Source organism: Dipodomys ordii, unplaced genomic scaffold (assembly GCF_000151885.1).
Source record: "Dipodomys ordii isolate 6190 unplaced genomic scaffold, Dord_2.0 Scaffold48, whole genome shotgun sequence".
In the NCBI taxonomy this organism is placed as follows: Eukaryota; Metazoa; Chordata; class Mammalia; order Rodentia; family Heteromyidae; genus Dipodomys; species Dipodomys ordii.
In genome coordinates, this window is record NW_012267264.1 from 9320411 (window position 1) to 9340931 (window position 20521).

Genomic DNA, 20521 nt, shown 5'->3' on the forward strand with positions numbered 1-20521 from the left:
TTAAAACAGCAAACACAGTCATTGTTGAAGGCAAAAGGTCACACTAGATTAGTTTTTATTCCAAGGGAAAAAAAAGGAAGTGATAAAAGCTCTTTCTCCTTTCCTAAAACTAATTAAAGAAGCAGGTGAAAGAACTTTGCTGTGGTAAACATGCTGTTCATTGAAGCAGGCCTCCATTTAATTTCATGCTGGGTTTGCTTAATTATTGTACAAATACAATGAGTGTGAATGTGTGCACGGATTGGTTCGTATTGGTAAAAAGCAGACAGTCCAGGGGAAACATATTCCTTGGATGGAAAAGTTTACAGCAACCTATATTGCACCCAAATACGGATGGGCTTATTGCCTTGTGTTTATTCATATTTATACTCAGATGATCTTTCAAGAAAACAAATCTGACTGTCTAAAGAAGAAATACATTGTTGTTCAGAGAATAAATTGGTGAAGGATAACTATATTTCTGTTTCTAATGACTAGTACTGGATAATTGAAGTCTTAATCATCTTGCCTCTTTTATTATTATTTGAAGTAGAAATGACTTAAGTGACATCAGAGCTGTATTCTAATCTTTGGTCTGCAATTCATGTGTTGGCTTAATTGCTTCTGTTGAGATGCAATAAGCTTAGGAAAGGTGATCTGTTATTACCCATGACATTATTTTTAGAGGCTAATATGTTACTAAGGTAGTAAAAAAAGCAACCAGTTTCATTTATAAACTAGCTTACAGATGACCAGATGCAAAATTCCATGTATTACAAGGAAGTACAGAATTATAGTTGAGGCATTTATTTCCATGGCCTTTGCTGTTTATCTTATAAATGAGCACATTTAGGTAAAGCATACAGGGAATGTATAAGATCATCAGGATAAAGTGTCCCTGTAAGCCTGAGCCTCTTTAATACATTTGTGTTCAGCATTTGCTATTTTTAAAAATATATACACAAAAAAGGAGTTTTAAATGCTCCATTAAAAAGCAATCCACACTTATCTTTTAGTCTTATGCCAAAAAGGTTTGCTTTTCAGAGCTTAGGTATTTGCTGATGTAGAAGATATACTGACCAAATACAATGATTCTATTCATATTGCCATGAAGTTAATAGAGTTCAAGTTGATTTAAGAGACCATTTTAAGCAATTCTTACCTTAATTTCGAGTACATTTTCATTGCCCATTGAGATCATCACTGGCTTTTCAAAAGGCTTAAACACAGGATTATGTACATAAATGAGATCAAAGTTTTTGGAAAGGATCCCATCTAACATGAAAAAGGCTTTGGTCTTCAGGGGGAGCTGCAGATTCAGCTGCTGCAGTGAAGGAGTGGTGCAGCAGATGATCTCCAAATTAGAGCGGTGTCGACATGCCTGGAGGACAACACAATTATCCTCTGTCAGAAGGCAGCGCTTGACAGGATCCATAGCAACTTTCAATTTTACAGCTTCGGAAAATCATATATACAAGATATATATGATGTATATGTTATATATAGTACATATATAATATTGAGAGAAAGCCTGCACTTGAATTCATAATGTTAAAGACATCTTATTTCTGGAAATATGACAGATGCAAAGTTTTCCTAAGGACTCAATCTTCAAAGGAACATAGATTTTCACTTGTCCAAAATGAACTATGGTGCTCTTTCTGCAGCTGACCTTTACTCCATCATCTTACTTAAGAAAACAAGACAACCACTGGGAAGGACCGCTTTCTAGTGTTGTGAAGCAGCTATGGCTGAGTGGGAGCTGGGCTTTGTGGAACTACAAATTCTTGGGTCAGATGCTAGTTTTAACTCAAGCCATAGGAATGGATGCAAAGCCCTTACTGAGAAATCTGAATTTCCTCATTTAGGAATTAAGATTAGAATATTATTCATAATGTAGTATGCTGCATGGTAAGTCACCATACGGTTAATATTATAACTAGATTCTTTTCTCATGTGTGTTAAGGATCTGATACCAGTTTTTGTGGAGAATATTTTACAGGGTTGGTTACATTTTTTTTTCTGATAATCCTACAGGTTGGAGCCATAATTATCCTGTTAAAAATGAAGAACTAAGCTTTGCAAACATATTAGACCAGGCCACATTCTAGAGAAGCAGAGTAGGGTATATACCCTAAGCCATTCAATCAATAGTCACTGTCTTAACCCCCATGCTATACTTCTTAAAAAATTACATTTTCTATATTGGTAAATATTTTCCTATGCTCTCTATTTTACAAAGGCTCTGCTATTATTATTTCATGCCCTTTCATCTCACATTTCAAATCTTCCCCTTTGAAATTATGATTTATGGAATTTTGGAAAGTGTGGTTTCCTCTTTATTGTACTTAGGTTAAAACTAGTGATACAAAGTGGCACATTTACAGTTAAATGGTTGTGTTTCTTCCCCCCAAGGAAAAGACAAACAAGCAACAACATCCCTTAGATTTCCTTTTCTTTGACAAGCATACTTGGAAATAAAACAATTCTGTATGCCCACAATAGCAAATGGCCTCAGGATGTACATAAAAAGCACAAGCAGAATTTGGTCCTTGATACTTAAAAAAATTAAAAGAATATTGTACATTTAAGAATGTATGTTATAAGGAGATAAAATGACATACAACATGAATAATATTCAGTATTATTTAGTTTCACATGAAATTCATATTATAATACTAAGCGATATTCATTTTTTAATCATCTTTCAAAATGGAAATGAACAATCTTACTGCCAATATAATAATTCTGTATGTAACAGCCAGAACTCTGAAGCCATATAAGAGGCTGTAGGATTCTCAGACCCAATGTACATTAACCAATGAGGGCACATTTTGTTAAGAAGGCAATTACATTTTAGAAGATTTGAGTTTATTGAACTTAAAAATTATTGTGGCTGGACCTATATATCTAAATCAGACCTGATCACAAGTTTGTATTTATTAACTGATAAATAGGTTCAATTCATCATGGGCAACTTCAAATTCTATAAGCAAGAGTGGACATGGGAAAAACACATCTCTTTACCAGGTGTTTTTCACAAATATCAAAATAGTAAATAGTGACATAGTAAAGAATAAAAGAGGTCCACTTAATGTTTCACTCTTGTCCAATTCCCATGCATAGTTCTATTGTACCAACATGTTTGTGGCTAAAACAATAGAAGTGTACATTTCCAGATAGGTTAACAGATAAGATTTAATCTTCCACTATTGTTTGACTCTCTCTGGGGGAAGTGCATCTCTTATATTGGACACCTGGATGGTTTCTAATAAATATTTGACTATAAATAATTGAACTAAGCTAATAGTTGTTTTAAGGGTCATTTGAATAATGGTAAAGGAGATCAATGAAAATTTAGTTATTGACTTTAATAATGAAGCTTCATTGTTAACAAAACCAGTAACCTTTCAAATTTTTACTCTAAAAAATCACATGCCAATACCTAAGGGTTATTTTTATTTGGTTGATGTAAAACCATCTCTTGGTTATGGAGAACTGATGTCCTCAAACTAATAGCAGTGGTTATTCTAACTTTGTTTGTGGCCATGTCTGAGGATTGGCTTCAAAGCCCTTTACTTCATGTGAGACTCCCTAGAGTACCATCTCTTAGGAATATGATAAAAATCTAATAATACTCCTTAGAGGTGATGCAATGTGGCTGATTGAGAAGGTCAAGAAAAATCTTATTTGAAATGACCTTATTGTTTGGTGATTTAGCTTGACATTTTTGGCCCCAAATTGGTTTTTGTAATTAAAGAACACTGTGGCTTTATTCTTCAAGAAATATTGGATGGGAAATCTCGAAGAAAGTGCTGTAATTCAATCTATCACCTGCTCAATCAAAACACTGCTTGAGCAGGAGCACTTAGAACTCAGTTATTCTAAGTTGAGCATGCACGTCCAACTTGATTATGGCATTTTATAGTAGAGAAAAACATTGCTGAAAAGTATGGGTGTTTGGAAACTCATCCAATCATCTCCAAATCTAAACTAAAAATATAATTTTAATGTGACTTAGTGAAATGGTTACAGTACAAAATGGGTCAATTACTTAAATTTTTTTGGGGGGAAATTACTTTTAAGGAGGCAATTAGTTAAATTCTGATTAACCTTGCCAATAAAATAAGAACATGTGGAAAAACAACAAATACCATCCACATCTAAGAGATAATAGTGTCCTCCCTTGTTACTTGGCAATGTGGTAACCATGGGACATACAGAGGAATGGGGATGTAAGAAGACACTATGTCTGCTGCTTTAGAAAGAAAAGTAGGTTGCAGAAAGATTATAGGCTTTCTCCAAGAGTTTTCTTAAAATAGCACCTATAGTCTATAGTAAATAGGGCAGTAAATGGACATAGGGCAGTGCTATGATGTTCATTTTTCTATGGCCACTTGACTTTCTATGAGCATTTACCAAGTTTTACATAGTAAGGGGTTTCATCATGACATTTTCTTGTATGAATATTCAATTCACCTCCTCTATTACTTTTTTCTCCATTTTTACTAGTGCATATTAATTGTGCAAGGGGTTTTGTTCACTGCAATATTCCCAGACATGCATATAATGTACTTTTATGGAATTTACCCCTCTCTTGAGAATACTGTCATTTCTATTCTTATTGTCTTTAAAAACTTGTCTCAAGTTGGTCTTCATTTGTATCTTAATATTTATATGTGTGTATATGTTTACAACATCATCCCAAGCCTAAATGGTTTTTGTCTGACCTATGCCACTAAGAGGGTAATTAGCAAACTTTAAAAACAAATGTCCCATGTGCCCAGGAAGCCGCATGACAGAGCAGAGTGACAGAAACTCCGAGTAGGCCCCTCACTCCAAAGACTTACCACTGTATAGTTCCTTCCGGCTTCATACACACTTATTACCAGCTTTGAAACACTAACTGAATTCAGATTTCTTCCAATACCTGTTATTGTACTTCCGCCACTGAAAAAGAACACAGTAGAAAGAAAATGGGAATCTGAGAATTTTCTTCCCACCAAACATTTTAAGAGGCAGCTTCTATTTTTTTCACATGCACTGAATTAATGCTGGAAGAAAAGCAATAAATCAAACGGAATTTCAGGGGCAAATCTTCTTTGGAAATAACTTTATTTGAAAATATTGTTACAAATTTCTATTTCATAAGATGCAGAAAGATCTTTGCATGTTTCTGTAGCTTTTTTTTTTGTTGTTGTTCATAGGGCTTGAACTCAGGGCACTGTCCCTGAGTAGGCTGGTTCTCTACCACTTTGAACTATAGCTCTACTTCTGGTTTTTTGGTGGTTAACTGGAGATAAAAGTCTCATAGACTTCTGTTCAGACTGGCTTCGAACTGCAATCATCAGATCTCAGTCTCCTGAGTAGGCAGGATTACAAGTGTGAGTCACTGGTTCCCAGTACCTTTGTACTTTTATTCACCAAATATACAAAAATATTTTTTTTGTCTGTAAAAAATAAACAGACAATATTGTTGCTAGACGGATAGAATTAATGGAAACGGGGCAGACTGAACTGAGTCCAACAAATACCAACTCAAAGGGAATCTGGTATGGGGAAAAGCTGTGTGTAAAGTAGGCTAAATGAAAAAAAATACCCTGAAAAATGGACAAGAAAAGGTGAACTCACCTTTTCTTGGGGGGGACATATTATTGTATAGCATTGACATATATTTCAGTGTACACAATTTATGGTAGCTTATTGAATTGCTTTTTCGTACGTTTAAAATATAATAGAATGAAATGCTTCTTGTCATTAAAAAACACAGCTAAAGTCAAATTGTACCTAGTATATTAGTACAGTTTTCTCCAGTGAATTAAACGGATAAGCTTTAGAAGAAATGCAGTAGCGTCAAAGCTAGGAGTAAAAATGTAATTTGTTTTGACTCTTCTACAGTGATATATATGATCCTTATTTTCTTATAGCTACCAGAAGTGTTTGCTTACCTAACAAAGGATTTGGTAGGGTGAATTTCATAGACAACAGGATCTTCCCGGTAACTGAAGCTGCTGGTCTCTCGGTTGGCTAAGTCTATTTTCAGTTTAACAGGAAATTCTGCTGAAATGGTTTGGGCTGGGGTGTAACATTCAAGAAGAGTATTTGACACACTGAACAGCAACGACAAAAAAAGCAAGAGGAAGAAAAGGAAAGAAAAAAAAAGACCTTAGCTATTAGAGATACACATAACTTAGAATTACATCCATAAATCAAAGGGTATAACTCAATGGCTCCTAAATAGGGATTTCCTGAGATCGTCTGGAAACAGCCTTTTAGTGTAGGCTATTTACATCTTACTGGATCCCAAACTTAGCTCTGTTGTTGAAAGATCATCCTTTACTTTAAAACATTTGACATTTTAAGCAATATTTAAAGAACTTTTGGTACTTGAACAAATTGAGCTCTTTCAAGTCTAAGAAGCAGAAACACAACTCCTTCCAATCCCAGTCTCCTCTATTTCTTCCACCCTCTGTGACATACTCTAATTTTAAATCTTGATGGAAATGTATATTCTAATTGATTGGCATGACCAGAGACTCACATTTGCAATGTAGCTAGGGCATTGAGATTATCACAATAGGAAGATAAAACTCAGAAAAGCAATTAACATATATAAAGGAAAGGGTAGAAAAATCAGCAAAAGAGAACAGATTAATTTGGGAAGGAGACAATCTCCTCAGTAGGATAGTAAACAATAAAGAAAAAGACTTTTTTCTTTACCAAAAATGGTGTCCTTGGTTTCCTAGAAACAGGCATTAATCTAACAGTATAAAAAATGAAAATAAATATTGTGTACCTGTAGGCAAATGATGAAATAAAATCTCTCTTATATAACTAATTTTAAAAAATTGTTTTTTGCCAGTCCTGGGGTTTGAACTCAAGGCTTGGGCACTGTCCCTTAGCTTCTTTTGCTCAAGGTTAACACTCTACCACTTGAATCATAGTACCACTTCTAGTTCTTTCTGTGTATGTGGTACTGAGGAATCGAACCTAGGGCTTCATGAGTGCTTAGGCAAGCACTTCTACCACTAAGCCACATTCCCAGCCCCACAACTAACGTATTCTAATAAAATGTAATAAAATAAAATAAATTTACACCTTTTTAAAGTGCATGTTTTTCCACCAATGGAAATGTGTCTAGAGTTTCCACTGTTTAGGTATTTTCCAGTTAAAGTAAGTAAAGTGCCTCCAGCCTTAGGACCATAACTTGGAGAAATACTTGTTATTATAGGATCCTGAAAGAGAGATAAAAACAAAGAAACTTGTTAATTTTATCATTCAATATACATTCGCTGAAAATCAAATATCTTACTTCTTGAGAAAAAGAATGCTTGGACTTACTACATAAGAAAATGTACTGTACTGGGTTGCTCCCCGACCATTTGAAATAATTATGGACATATTGAAGTGCTCATTCATTGCTGGACCAACTGTGCATTTCAACCTGAGGGGAGGAAAAGCAAAATTAATATGTTACAAATCCACAAGCATTTTCTGGTTTGGCTATTGTTAATGATGAGATATTAACTCCAAATTCTGAGCTGATGATTGAACAGTAACAAGAGTTTCATAATAAGCATAAAAGGCTGAAAATTGCATGTCTACTTTGTACCGTTATGCTAAAGTTTATATTAACTGGAATAGAATATTTACATAAACCAAATAGGAAACATTAGGGCTCCCCCATGTAGATTTTTTCAATTAAAATGAGTACAATAATCTTAGTCTATAAAATTGTAGCTGTAGTATTTGACACACGTAAGACACACGTATTTTAGTAACATTTGGAATAATCTCTCTACAAAGAATTCAAATCTCTTCATCAAAAGTATGTTAACAGGGACATTTCTATGGTTGTATTTGTCATATGTTTAGTAAATTACTTAAAGGCTAACAAAATTCACCTTTAATTAGGCTTTAATTGGGGTTTTGATCAGGCTTTCCACAGAATGATCTTATAGTTCTGAAAAAATTTAAATATAATTTGTAAGTAACTTTTAAAAGAAGAGAATGAATTATTTTTCATTTTTTCAAGTTCTAAATTATAATGCAATAATTAAGAAAACTGATATGTGTGACTTCTAGAAAAGATTGTTTTGTCATTGAGCTAACAATTATAAACTGATTCTTTGGTATAAGTGAAATTAATATAATTAGATCTTTTGTAATACCAGAATAAAGTCTATTACATGCAAAATTAATTCAATCATAAGATATTCAACCAATAAAACCAATGTTAGCACATGGTAACCAATATTTTCTGAATTCATTACTCAAGATGGACCTTAGAACTTTTAAAAAGCACATATAGACTATAGCAGAATGAATATAAATATAAATTTAAGTTCATTCACAAAGTCTCAAAAATATGACTTGGAGGCTTCACTATGCTACCAAGGACTTCTACGTGAATTTGGATAAAGGATCTGTATTAAGTAGCTTATTGACTTTCACAGAAAAAAGCCTTTGGAGTCCATATTTGAAGATTAGAAAGATAGAGTGCCATTCTTTCAAATCTAGTCAATTGCTGTTGGGTTATAATGGCTGCGAAACTCTGGAGACCAGATTTTTCAATTCTTCACCTAGGCCATGTTACTTTTCCCCTAATTCTCATAAGTAAATCTGAGCAAAACGAAACAAGTCTACAAGTTGTACATTAGGCCAAGGTCTTTACTAATTCAAGAACGAATGTTTTGAGCATTTTTTAAAACCAGTACTCATTCCATAACAGGACCCATCTTCCATTCCCAGACCAACAACGCATAAATTTGAAGATCCTTACATATTTGTGGTGCTCTCGCTTAGGGTCAAGGTACAGCTTTCATTGCCAAGGAGAACTTTGGTTTTCCTTAAATCAAATTTATTATTTCTCTTGAATCCAAAGTCCCAGCCACATATGGTCAGCATTGTCCCTCCTTCAAGAGGTGCACTAGTTGGGAAAACCTGTAAGGTCAACAGAGAACTTTAAAACAATTCAATATATTATTACATTTCATATCAGTAGAAAGCCAAAACAACTACTTAATAAATAGTAGGAAATTCTTCCATTCTCCCACAATCTAGTAAAAGTTGAACTTGGACTAAAGGAAAAGGGTCAGAAATTCCCGAGCATCTGCAGCAAGCATTAAAGCTACCTGACATGCTGATGATACCCAGCTGCTTAAGGAGTTCCAGAGATGGGATAGAGAGCCAGAGTCAGCCTGGGTGGCAGTGAGGGGCCTTTGGAGCTACTCTGAAATGAACTCACTTTTTATTTCTAAGGCTCAGACTCTCATTCACTTGTAACTGATTGCAACTTCTCCTTCATGAGACTCTGCATCAAACTCTGGTCCAAATTCCTTAATAGGCCTAGAAGTGAAGGTCCAATAAATGTTATGTTTTCTAGCTGTGTGTACAACATGCTTATTGTAATGCAGAGAAGAAAAAGAAGCTGCACACCAAAAATATCTCGGTGTGCAGAGTTTGTATAGTTGCATTCAACAGATGTCATAATACTAAATACATAGATAGTATTTAATACACGTCTGCTTTCTCTCTCCCTCCCTTCCTCCTCTCCTTTCTCCTCCCCTTCCTCCTTCCCTTTCTTCCTTCCTTCCTTCCTTCCATCCTCCCTTCCTTCTGCATCATCTATATGACAAGCACTGATGAGCATATATATGACATACTTTTTTATCTTTATAAGTGGATCTACTTCTTTATATCTATCAATTCATATTTATTAGTGATGATGGGATTTTCATTGTCCTTTAAATGTGGTCTCCATTTACTATATAGCATGTACATGACATATAATTAAATTATGTAACATTTAATACACACAGAACTCCAGAAATAGATGGAACCCAAGTCAATACTCTGGAAAATTTCCTAATTTATCCATTGCTAGTATACTGCATTTCATTTTTTAAAGATTAACTTTTTGCCACATGTTTGATATTCAGTCAATAATAGGTTCATTGCATTGATGCAGCCTCACTTTGGTGTGGTAATGTGAAATTTGAGGTTATTAATAAAATTTTGTCAGGCATGATATAAGCATTAGGCACTTACCATGTCTGTAAGACAACTGTTCTGAGGCTAAAGCTATTTAAGCAGAACACATTTCTAAGTTAAAAATAAGTTTCTCCTACAGAGCTGTGTGACAATTGAGAAAGGAAATGCTCTTTCGGGGGACATATTGTAAATTGTGCTGAAAAGTACAATGGTGGGAAAGCTTAGCATGAAGATACCAGCAACTCAAAAACTAGCAAGAGTATTTGCTAAAGCCCAGTTTTGTGCAAATCCTGTAGAAAAGGTTTTAGCAAAATTCAAATTTACAAACATTCCCAGTTTTCTTAAGTAAATAATCACAGACCCAAGTCTTAACATATCCTTGTTACCAAACCCCATAAAGTCTTAACTTAATGCTTTTATGATATCCATTTTACCCATAAAAATCCATTACACAGTTGTGCCTTTCATGACCATTTACCTCGTCTATGTGGAGCCAAATGAGAACTACTAGGGCAAAAAAAATCTGTTTATTATTATACTAGAAATCCAGTAGGAGAGAACAAGACATCCAACCCTCCCAGGACTCTCTTCAGCCTGAAGCCGACACACAGCTGCTGTTCCCTCTTCTAATCAGAAGACTCCCCCACCTAAAACAGCTGCCCAAAGCTGATGTGGGTCTGATCCTTCTACCTACTTCCCCAGTTCTATGGAAAAGCTCAAGTCTGTCCCTGGACACATGTTATCACTTTCAATATAATGTAAAGTGCCTGGGAGATGATTTCAGAAAAGACTTGGAGAGTTGTTTACCTGGTACACCATCAATAGAGATGGATATTATAAACCTCTAGATCCTCAGGCTTCAAAAGGCCAGCTCTGTTTAGTTTTTCTCTTTGGGCTCCTTTCCTCTCAGCTTATGGGATAACCTTCACTCTTCCATGGGTAGGGGAAGGAAGCAGTCATGGACCACACACCCTTGAACAGCCCCAACAATGGGCTGGCAAACTCTGAGTTATCCCAAAGCTCAGAGAAACTCAGTGAACAGGAAATGAGTGTCTGACAGAAAGCCACAGAGGCTCTGTCTCCCACTTCTCTGGCTGGGGAAGACACAGCTTTCATTCTATCACTGATGGGCCAATTCCAGCAGTATTTTTAAATTTAAGATCATGGTTTATTTTTTTTAACTCATTAAGATAAAATATGAGAAAGGTTTTTTTTTAAAGAGTCTTTGACAATTACAATTCATAATGAAAGACTCCTTTCTGCTTTAACATGACGAAAAAGTCACAGATGCCTTTGTGGTGGTATATGATATTGTCTTGCTGGTTTGGACAACTGCGAAGAATTTCAGCCACTGATCAGCATGTACCTTGAAAAGCAGGTTAACGTGTATATATTGGAAACTGAAACTATATATATTAGCTGGATTTTACGCATGTAGAGTTTAAGAGAGATAAAGAAAAGATGAATAATCTGTCCATTTTTTTGCAGTAAGAATGTTAAATGTCATGGTCTAGTGTAGCATGAAATCTTCCTAACAACTATGAACTGAGAGGATTTATGGACTCAGCTGTACCACTTTCCCTCTGACTATACAGCCCAGGCCTGATAACAATGCAACCTTTAAAAACATTCCCAAATGTACGAGGATGGTCTTAGAGAAGATGAAAGAAGGAGCCCCAAATATATAAAAGATTCTTTGGTTCCCCATTTCTCAAATATTGATTTATCTTCAGCCTTTTTTTGTTTAACATAGCCTTCATGATTAGTGAAGAGAAGTACAGTGGACGAAACTAAATGTTCCATTTGTCTTGGTTGGTTATTTTTTGAAAAAGAAATTGTTGTGATTCCAGTGTGTGTACAAACACACACACATAGACATTCACACATACATTCCATATTTCTTTTTATGGAATGTGAAGAGTTCAAATTTCTAGTGCTTAAAATGACCAAGGCTCTGTGCTTATAAATGCATTAGATTATATGTAATTTTTAAGAGTATATGAAGTACATAATTACTTAGTATATAAATACATAGATTTACATTTGTTTTCATTTTCTCTCTTAGCTCTTTTCCCTGACCAGTCAAACTGAGTCTTGATAACTATGTCAAACCTAATGGAAAATGATTAGACTGAAACACAGTCAGCCACTGCAAACCTTGACCTAACTAACCCGTAACTAAATGAAAACAGCCACCTGCTTAGGGACTGCTCTTATCCTGACCCGCACACTTTGTTTACTTAGGAATGAGCCAGGTGAAGGAGATCTTTAACTTAAATCTTTCACAAGAACAATATTCTAAAGTCCAACAACTGTTCTAAATGCAGGCAGAAAAATACATACTGGATCCTCATCTGGGAATTATTTTAAAGAAAAATATAACTGAACCAAAGAATCAGAGATTTTCATCTAAGTTGTGCCAAGCACAAACTTAGGTAAATAAAGACACAGTTAGTGTGCATGGCTAAAATGTAAACTGTCAGGACTGAAATCCACTGCAAAAACTAAGGTCCCAATAGCAGGAGGTGCCTTTTTCTCCTTGTGGACTGAATGTCCCTAGTGTCTAGGAAAGGCCATGTACTTTAAAGCATATATACTTAGAAGTATATATATATATATATATCATATTTATATATAAGTATGTACTTTGTAAATATATATAAGTATATATATACACACATACACTCTATAAGTATTTTTTGGGTAGATTAAGGCATGAAATGGCTCACAGAAGATCTTAGTAATCAGGTCAGCCTTTTTAAACACATCCAGGTACATTGAGACAAGATTCCTAGCTATCCATGGGTGTTGACCCTTCACTGCCTCCCACAATATTCTGAAGACAATTTCCCATCTGTGATGATTCAGTGTTTCTGTCGAATGGTTAAACAGGAAGACACCTTGTTTCCTATCTTCCCCAGGGTGGCTGGCTTATCAAGTTACATGGTTTACCTAAGAGGCCAGGGTTTGCCATGAACTGATCTGTCCCTACGCTGATAGAGGCTCTTGTCTGGGCATCTGACATGAAGGAAAGAATGAGGAATCAGAATGGGTCAGTCAGGTGGGAAAAAAATAAATCATAGTGTGAAGAAATGAGGAGCAATGCTGCTCTGTTTTACATACAGCAATAAAGGAGCGCAGACTCCAAAGAGTGTGGCCAGTAAATGTGAGGCAAGCACTTCAAATGCAGGACTCAAGAGTGCTCCTGTGTCTTGTATATACATTTATCTGATTTGGGGAAGGGAAAGGGAATAACAAAATGGTAAGACAAAGTACAACAGATGCACCAATGCAACAGTGATACTCCCTAGACCTTATGTTGGAAATGAACTTTACAACTTTAGGGGCAGAGGGGAGTCAGGGGGGAGGCATTGTGGGAGAAAATAAGGGGGTGGTTTAACATTGTTCAACAAGAAATGTATCTATTAGCTGACTTACATAACTGTAACCTCTCTGTTCATCACCTTTACAATAAAATTAAATTAAAAAAAGAAATGTACTCAATATATATGTAACTGTAACCCCTCTGTACATTACTTTTACAACAAAATTAAATTAAGAAAAAGAAATGTACTTATTTACCTGACTTATGTATCTGTAACCTCTCTGTATATCACCTTTACAATTAAAAAAAACTGTAAAAAAAAAAGACTGCTTTAGCAGTCTTTTTCCCTATTTTAGGGAAAAGCTAGAGCAACAGAGGGACAGGTTGCTTTGGCTGATGCTTCACCGCTAAAAGAATAAATTGAGATTTGGATTTTTTTAAAAGAGGGTTTCTGCAAAATTAAGAAGAGTGAGGGAAGGAGTGGGTAGGGAAATGATGGGTAAGAATGTTGAAAGGGATGACACAGACAAAAACATATTATATTCACAAACTGCTTTGTTAGATGGCAACTCATTTGTACAACTACTTAAAGATACTTTAAAAAAATTAAAAAGGAGCAACTTGTGTTTACTGAACACGTAACAGCTGACAGAGTTTCTGACCTTATAGATTGCTGGCAGACAGGTCTCCTGAGTCCATGTCCCACTGGGGCATTCATCTGACCGCACACACTGATCATGGCACCAGCCACACTGCACAAAGGAAGGGGCAGATAGACACTGACTGCAGGATTGGAAATGTCCACAGCCCAAGCCATTCAGGGGGATCTTGGTGATCTGTGAAAAGAAAGGACAGGAAGAGGAGTTTTTGATTTGTTTAAGTAAAAGTGGAATATATAAAAACTATAGATAATGCATATAATTTTATAGTCTATTGAATCTGTGCAAACTGTAACTATTGTTGTGTTTAAAATGATAAAACGACTCTTTCCTTTCTTCTGTTGTTGGCACATAGATGATAAAGTTAACACTGCTAGCCAGTAATAACCAAGTACAGTGGTAAACGCCTGGAATTCCCAACTACTTGGGAGACTAAAGCAGGAGAATTGCAAGTTCCAGTCCAGCTTGGGAACCCGTAGTAAGATGATGCTTCCAAAAATCCCAAATCAAAACCAAAGCAAAATATTAATATAATAGTACCATTCAGGTACACAAGCATCATTATTAAATGTCAGAGGTTCTAGATAGTGTGGACATTTAGCTCTGCCTGAGATTACTTACAAATAATAAGAGAGTATAATTTAAGATGTAAGAAAGCACAGTTGCACCCCTGGGAAATTCTAAGTAAGGTTGCATTCAATTCTCCTACTCAGATGCACAGCTTTGTCCCAGAGGAAAAGGGATTATTGGCTGGAGTTAGATTCCAATATGTATTTGCAGGATTTATCTTCTTGCATTATAGTTTTACTCTTAAGACTGTAATTTTCATTCTGTAGTGCTCTTCTGGAGGAGAAAAGCACAATATGAAGATCTCCCTTAGGCTTAATATCCCTTGAGTTAAAAACTTAATTTTATTTCAGAAGATCTATGGAATACCCAAAAAAGAGCATAATGGAGACTGGATCTAAGATGAAGAAAGAAGTTATAAAACAAAACAAAATAAAACCCATAGAAGGCTGGCTATAAATATCTCGTTAGGAAGAACCATATCCATGGAAACTCTGGGTGGAAACAGGGCTTACCTTCTTCCCAGTGACAACCAGAGTGTAGCCATCTTGGTTCAGTGGGTGCTCTACAATCACTTCTGGAGATACAGGGTGGGAATCCAGTTGAAAATTCACATGGGGGGTGAATGATACTGTTCGAGAAACCACAACCTGAGAAACAAAAAGGAAACAACCTCACTCCCACAAGCCCTGTTATAAATACAAGTAGAAATGTGGATGATCATGATAATCACAGATAAGGCGAACTCGTGGGTGTTTGAACTAGAGACTCAACAGTTCATCTTGCTGTAAATCAATACGACATCCTCTAATCTCTTGCCTTGAAGCCAATTCATCGGAACCCTCAAGACAGACTTTTGCTATGATCTTTTAATGGAATCTAGGGAAGGAGATCTTCCAATCAATCAGCCAGCATATGCATACAAATCCGCACAATTGTGTGGGCAACTGTAAGAGCCAAGACTCTCCTCAGAAGGAAGACATCACATTGGTTCCAAGGATTCTGGATTACGTTTTTTAATCTATCCTCTCAATCCTCCCTATGGAGCAGTTTTCCTTGACGTAATGGTAAGAGTAATGGAAGTGGAGTCTGGAAACCTGGAATTGGATCCGGCTTTACCACTTTTAAGCCGTATTTATGAATCTTTTGAGCTCAAAATAGGCCCCCTGCTACGTGGAAATGATGTAGTTACTGTATTTTTTATATGCTATTGTCCCATGATATGTTATTACTTCTATTAAAATAAAGTTCTGCTTCTTACACCAGCTTCAAAATAAGGCCTGCTGGTTTAAATAATGCCTGGGAAACGAGATTTGAGAATTGGGTGTCAGTACAGCTTTCAGATATTTCTAATTGGGGATCTTTCCCAGCTATGTAAAGTTCTAGAACCCAGGGATGAAATTCAGAGTCAGCAGTCAACAACTGAGATAAGATCATGATAATTGTTTGAGCTGAATGCAGATTTTATGAGGGTTTAGGAGTGCTTCAGAGAGACTGTCACTGGTAAGTAGGCCATCAGTTTGCATGTACATGAGGGTGTAGGAGGCTGAGACAGATCTGGGCTTGAAATCTGCTCTGTGAAATTGCCTGACATCTCTAATAATCTTTTGCATTGCACTGAAAGTGCATCTGCTTGCCTTGGTTCTGAAATCATGGGACAGACATGGGCATCTGAGAGAAGGATTAAACTCACTAACTTATCATGTTTGTTATTCATATTCATAAAAAGAGAGTGCAAATTAGAGGAATAACTGCTTCGTATTCTAACAAACATACAAACATAACACTGTTCGGGGGGGGGGGAACAAGAGTTGTTTTTTTTCCCCCAAGACAGTAGTGGTGATGAGTAACCTGCAACAATTTAGGAAGATTTCCAAAGTACCTAATTTGTTCTCAGAGTGGACTGTGAATCAAGAAACTAACCAAGCTCACACTGAGCCATAAAATTTTAACATCATGACATTTTGGCTCTAACATTTGTTCTACTGCAAGCACTCAACAGTTTCAAAACATCTCCATTAAGCATGGTAGCTATATTTGTACAGAAGTTAAATGATGGTTCAAAAGTCATGTCGTCAAGATGGAAAGTACTGCTATTTCCTAAATGTAGAGCCAAATAGGTACTTCTAACCTTTGCAGGCAAGTGTAAACGAATTTAGTTACCAACCCTATCTCTCACTAGGGGCTGGTTATATATCAGGCATCAGAATTCTTAACCTTTTCTTCTCTAATGGGCTGGTTATATATCAGGCATCAGAATTCTTAACCTTTTCTTCTCTAATACCCAGATTTCAATTGTCTAGCTTTTAATCTTAACTCACATCCGATGCTTAGTACCTCACATTTTGTCTTTTTCACTTTGCTCCACATTTCCCTTGTCATTGCCAATCATTTCAAACTGTAAAGGTGAAAAAAAAATCTCCTTTTCTTATGCACAAATCAAAATCAACACAAAACATCAGCCTGTCTTCGTACTACAATTCTATTCTTCACCTGTTCTGTATTTTCCTCTTCATTGAAGATGATTTGTCACTATGAACTACTAGTTCCATGAATATTTGCATTTTGTCTCTGTCTCTTCATTTTTACCATGCTATTTAGATATCCCCAGAGCCCTTTGAAATGATGTTCTGTGGTTTTTAAATGCCACCGTCACATGATATGTCAGGAGTGAAACTTTGGAGCCTTAATATCACTCTACATCTAATCTTCTTGTTCCTACCTTCTTGGTCTTCCCATAATTATATTAGGCAATCAATCTTAATTACTAAATTACCTTCTTTAACTTTATCAAATATCCAAAGTCTATATCCAAATATTTATTTCTCATAAAGTATGGTTTTTTTTCCTTTTCATAAAGAAGCTCTTAACACCTTGGTCTTGGATTGACTGTTTTTCCCATCAAACCTTTCTGTCTGGAAACTTCATACATATGAAAATGTACTTTGAGAATAGGGAGTCTAATCAAGCCAGGCTAAGCTAGGCAAAGTGATTTAAATAGAGATTTTACTGATGCCTCAGAATTACCCTCTAAGGTAGCTACTACTATTTGCCTTAAAGAAAATACAACATAGATCCTAAGGTAGAAAGAGTTAAGTTTTCAAGTTACTTCATCCAGAATCCTTGTGTTTGACCTGTTCTTAAATACTCAGCCACTAGATTCTTGGAGCACCAGAGTAAATACCAATAAAAGGGTTCAAGTCTGAGCTCTGGTGAGCTGAAGCACTCAAATTACTTTCACAATATATTTGCCTTGTCAATTACTCCTTGTTTCAGTAATCTTGGCCGCACAAGTTAAGTGTGCCTAAGGAAAAAGCCTCTCCACCGAAATGGTTTTTTGATGGCTCTGAGGAAATGTGACTAGCTCAGCCAGTGAAGTTCTACTTTTAAGCATGAGCTAGCATGAGTGTTGCTTGGTATAGAAAATGGGCAGGGAGGGAAGACAAGAAGGCCTTGTGGAAAAGGGGATGAACCTTTGGAATGTAGAGCAGAGATTGGACCACAGAGGTAAATACCTTTTCAGTTGATCATTAGCCCTTTGTCTGTAAAGACATCTACTGTATTAAAGTGCCAAGAATGCAGTTCAATCATCAATTCCTCCTTTTCCATTACTGCCAGTATCCTAAATAATTGAGTAATCATTTCAGCTCTCAAAATGCCCCTGAAGCAATTCTTGAAGGATTTAGGAGTTGCTTTTTGTTGTCAGGGAGATAGTTCTAGGGACAGACCAGAATTTGGCATGAAATTTAATTTTGAGGATAAATCACTTGGCAATCTCAGAATAATTAGTGTGTAATAGTACACTGGCAATTATCTTTTGAGTTTTTACTGTGTCTTTGGTGTTTAGATCATAAGCCCTATTCCTCTACTACTCTTGAGAATGCAGGACTAATACATTGTCTTGAGAGAAGAGGGAGGAATCTGAATTTACTCCATTGTTGGGAGATGATATGGCAAAGATAAATAAAACTGTTGTTATGTGTAAATCTGTAAATCTGTAAACTGAATGAAATGGTTTTAGGTGAAATTCTACAAATATATAGAGTTTAGATCTCCTTACCCTACATAAAGTTCTATTCTAAATTAAGCTACTTTTGAATTTTTTAAAAAATAATTGTGAACACAGTTTAGCATACAATATTTGAATGTGGCTGTCTGTTTTCTTGAGTGGATAATTTTTGTTGTTGTTAAGCAGACAATTCACTGGATTTTAGTGTATTTATAGATTTGTTGAATTGTCATCATAACTAACTTTGGAACATTTTTATTACTCTTTTCCTCTCAAACACCATACACCTTTTAATTATTATCCCTCATTTTTCCCAAATCCTTTAGCCCTTGACAACTCATATTTTCTATTTCTGTATAGGATTTTTCCTATTCTAAATGCTTCATATGAATTGAATCCGATTTTCTACTTAATATAAATGTTTTAAGGCTTATTCATGCATATCCTGCTTAATAATATTTTATTCCATGGGTATATACAATAATTTAGCTATCTATTTAATCACTTGATAGATATTTGGGTTGTTTCCATTTTGGGACTATTGTGAACAATGCTGCTATGAACAGTTATGTATAACTTTTTGTTATACAAAGCCTCCACTTGCTACGCTGGTGGTTGCTCTACCTCTTGTGCCATATTCCTATCCCTTTTCTTGCTCTAGTCTGTTTCAGATAGGGTCTCATGTTTTTCCTTGGGGACAACTTCAGACTACAGTTATCTCCCCTCTGCCCCCTGGGTAGCTGGAATGCACTACCCTGCCCAGATCTTGTGTAGAACTTTCAGTGTGAACATGTGTATCTCTGTATACTTGTCTAGTAATAGAATCATTGTGCCTTATAGCATGCTGTATTTGGTCTTTTAAGGTACTTCTGAACTATTTCCCACAGTGTCTTGCCAGTAGTATTTGAGAGTTCTGACTTTTCCACAAGCTCACCAACACTTGTTATTTTCCATTTTGTTGATTCTAGTGGGTGTGAAGTGGTACTTCATTGTGTTTTTTGCTTGTATTTCTCTGCCAAATGTTTTCTAAAATTAAGAGGAAGGTGTACTTCTGGAGGTTCAAAGTCTCCTATTGGAGGAGTCTTTTAGGCACCCCTGATTAGTATCTTGAAGAACATTTCCTCATGGTCAGACTGGACCTTTGTAAATAGCATCCAAGACAGGCAGAGGTCAAGAAGGAATGGGAAGGGAACGTGGATGATTCTTGATAGGCTAAGCAGTCAAAGTAGGAGATGATGTACATGCCCCAGGGCCTGTGCTTGGAAGAGGTGGTGATTGATTGTTGGTAGTAGGTAAATCATAGGGCAGGCTGTGGAAGGAGGTAAAGGTGTGGCTGTAGGATAGGGAAGAGTGGAGGCCCTGAAGGAGAGGGAGGGGCCCTTGGAAGTTACCAGAAAATAGCCAGTCTGAGGGTTTAACTTTAGTGGCTGTGGACTAAGAATATTTTATATTATGTCATATTCTTGGAGATGCCTGAATGACCACTAAAATTTTTGTTGGCATTAGACTTCTTCCCTTTCCTTTTTCTTTTTCTTTTGAGATTGACTCTTAGTATGTAGCTTAGTCTAGTCTCTGATAGTTATTCTTGCCCAATGCTAGTGGCTCATACCTATAATCCTAGCTACTTAAGAGACTGAGATCTGAGGATCCTGAGTCAAAGCCAGCCCAAGCAAGAAAGTCTGTTAGAATCTTATATCCAATTAGCTACCAAAAAGATGGAAGTGGAGCTGTGGTTCAAGTGGTATCGTGGTAGACTTGATTAAGAAAAAGCTCAGGAACAGTGTCAGGCCCTGGGATGGACTGACACACTCTCTCTTTCTCTCCCTCTCTCTTTCTCTGACTGACTCTGTTTCTCTCTCTCTCTCTCTCTCTCTCTCTTCTGTCTGTCTGTCCCACTCTCTCTTACACACACACACACACACACACACACACACACACACACACACACACCTGACTATTCTGCCTCAACCTCCAAGTGCTTGGATTATA

The 20521-nt window shown here is 36.2% G+C and overlaps 1 protein-coding gene across 1 annotated transcript in view; it reads right to left on the reverse strand.

Moving 5' to 3' along the window:
* Window positions 1-20521, reverse strand: part of Met (MET proto-oncogene, receptor tyrosine kinase) — a 108101-nt gene that overhangs the window by 25748 nt on the left and 61832 nt on the right. Inside the window, exons 4-11 of the mRNA XM_013020040.1 lie at window positions 15039-15173; window positions 13960-14133; window positions 8762-8922; window positions 7321-7423; window positions 7078-7214; window positions 5928-6089; window positions 4830-4929; window positions 1142-1360 (exon numbers count right to left, since the gene is read on the reverse strand). Coding sequence (XP_012875494.1) covers window positions 1142-1360; window positions 4830-4929; window positions 5928-6089; window positions 7078-7214; window positions 7321-7423; window positions 8762-8922; window positions 13960-14133; window positions 15039-15173 — 1191 coding nt within the window. The remainder of the gene's footprint in view (window positions 1-1141; window positions 1361-4829; window positions 4930-5927; window positions 6090-7077; window positions 7215-7320; window positions 7424-8761; window positions 8923-13959; window positions 14134-15038; window positions 15174-20521) is intronic.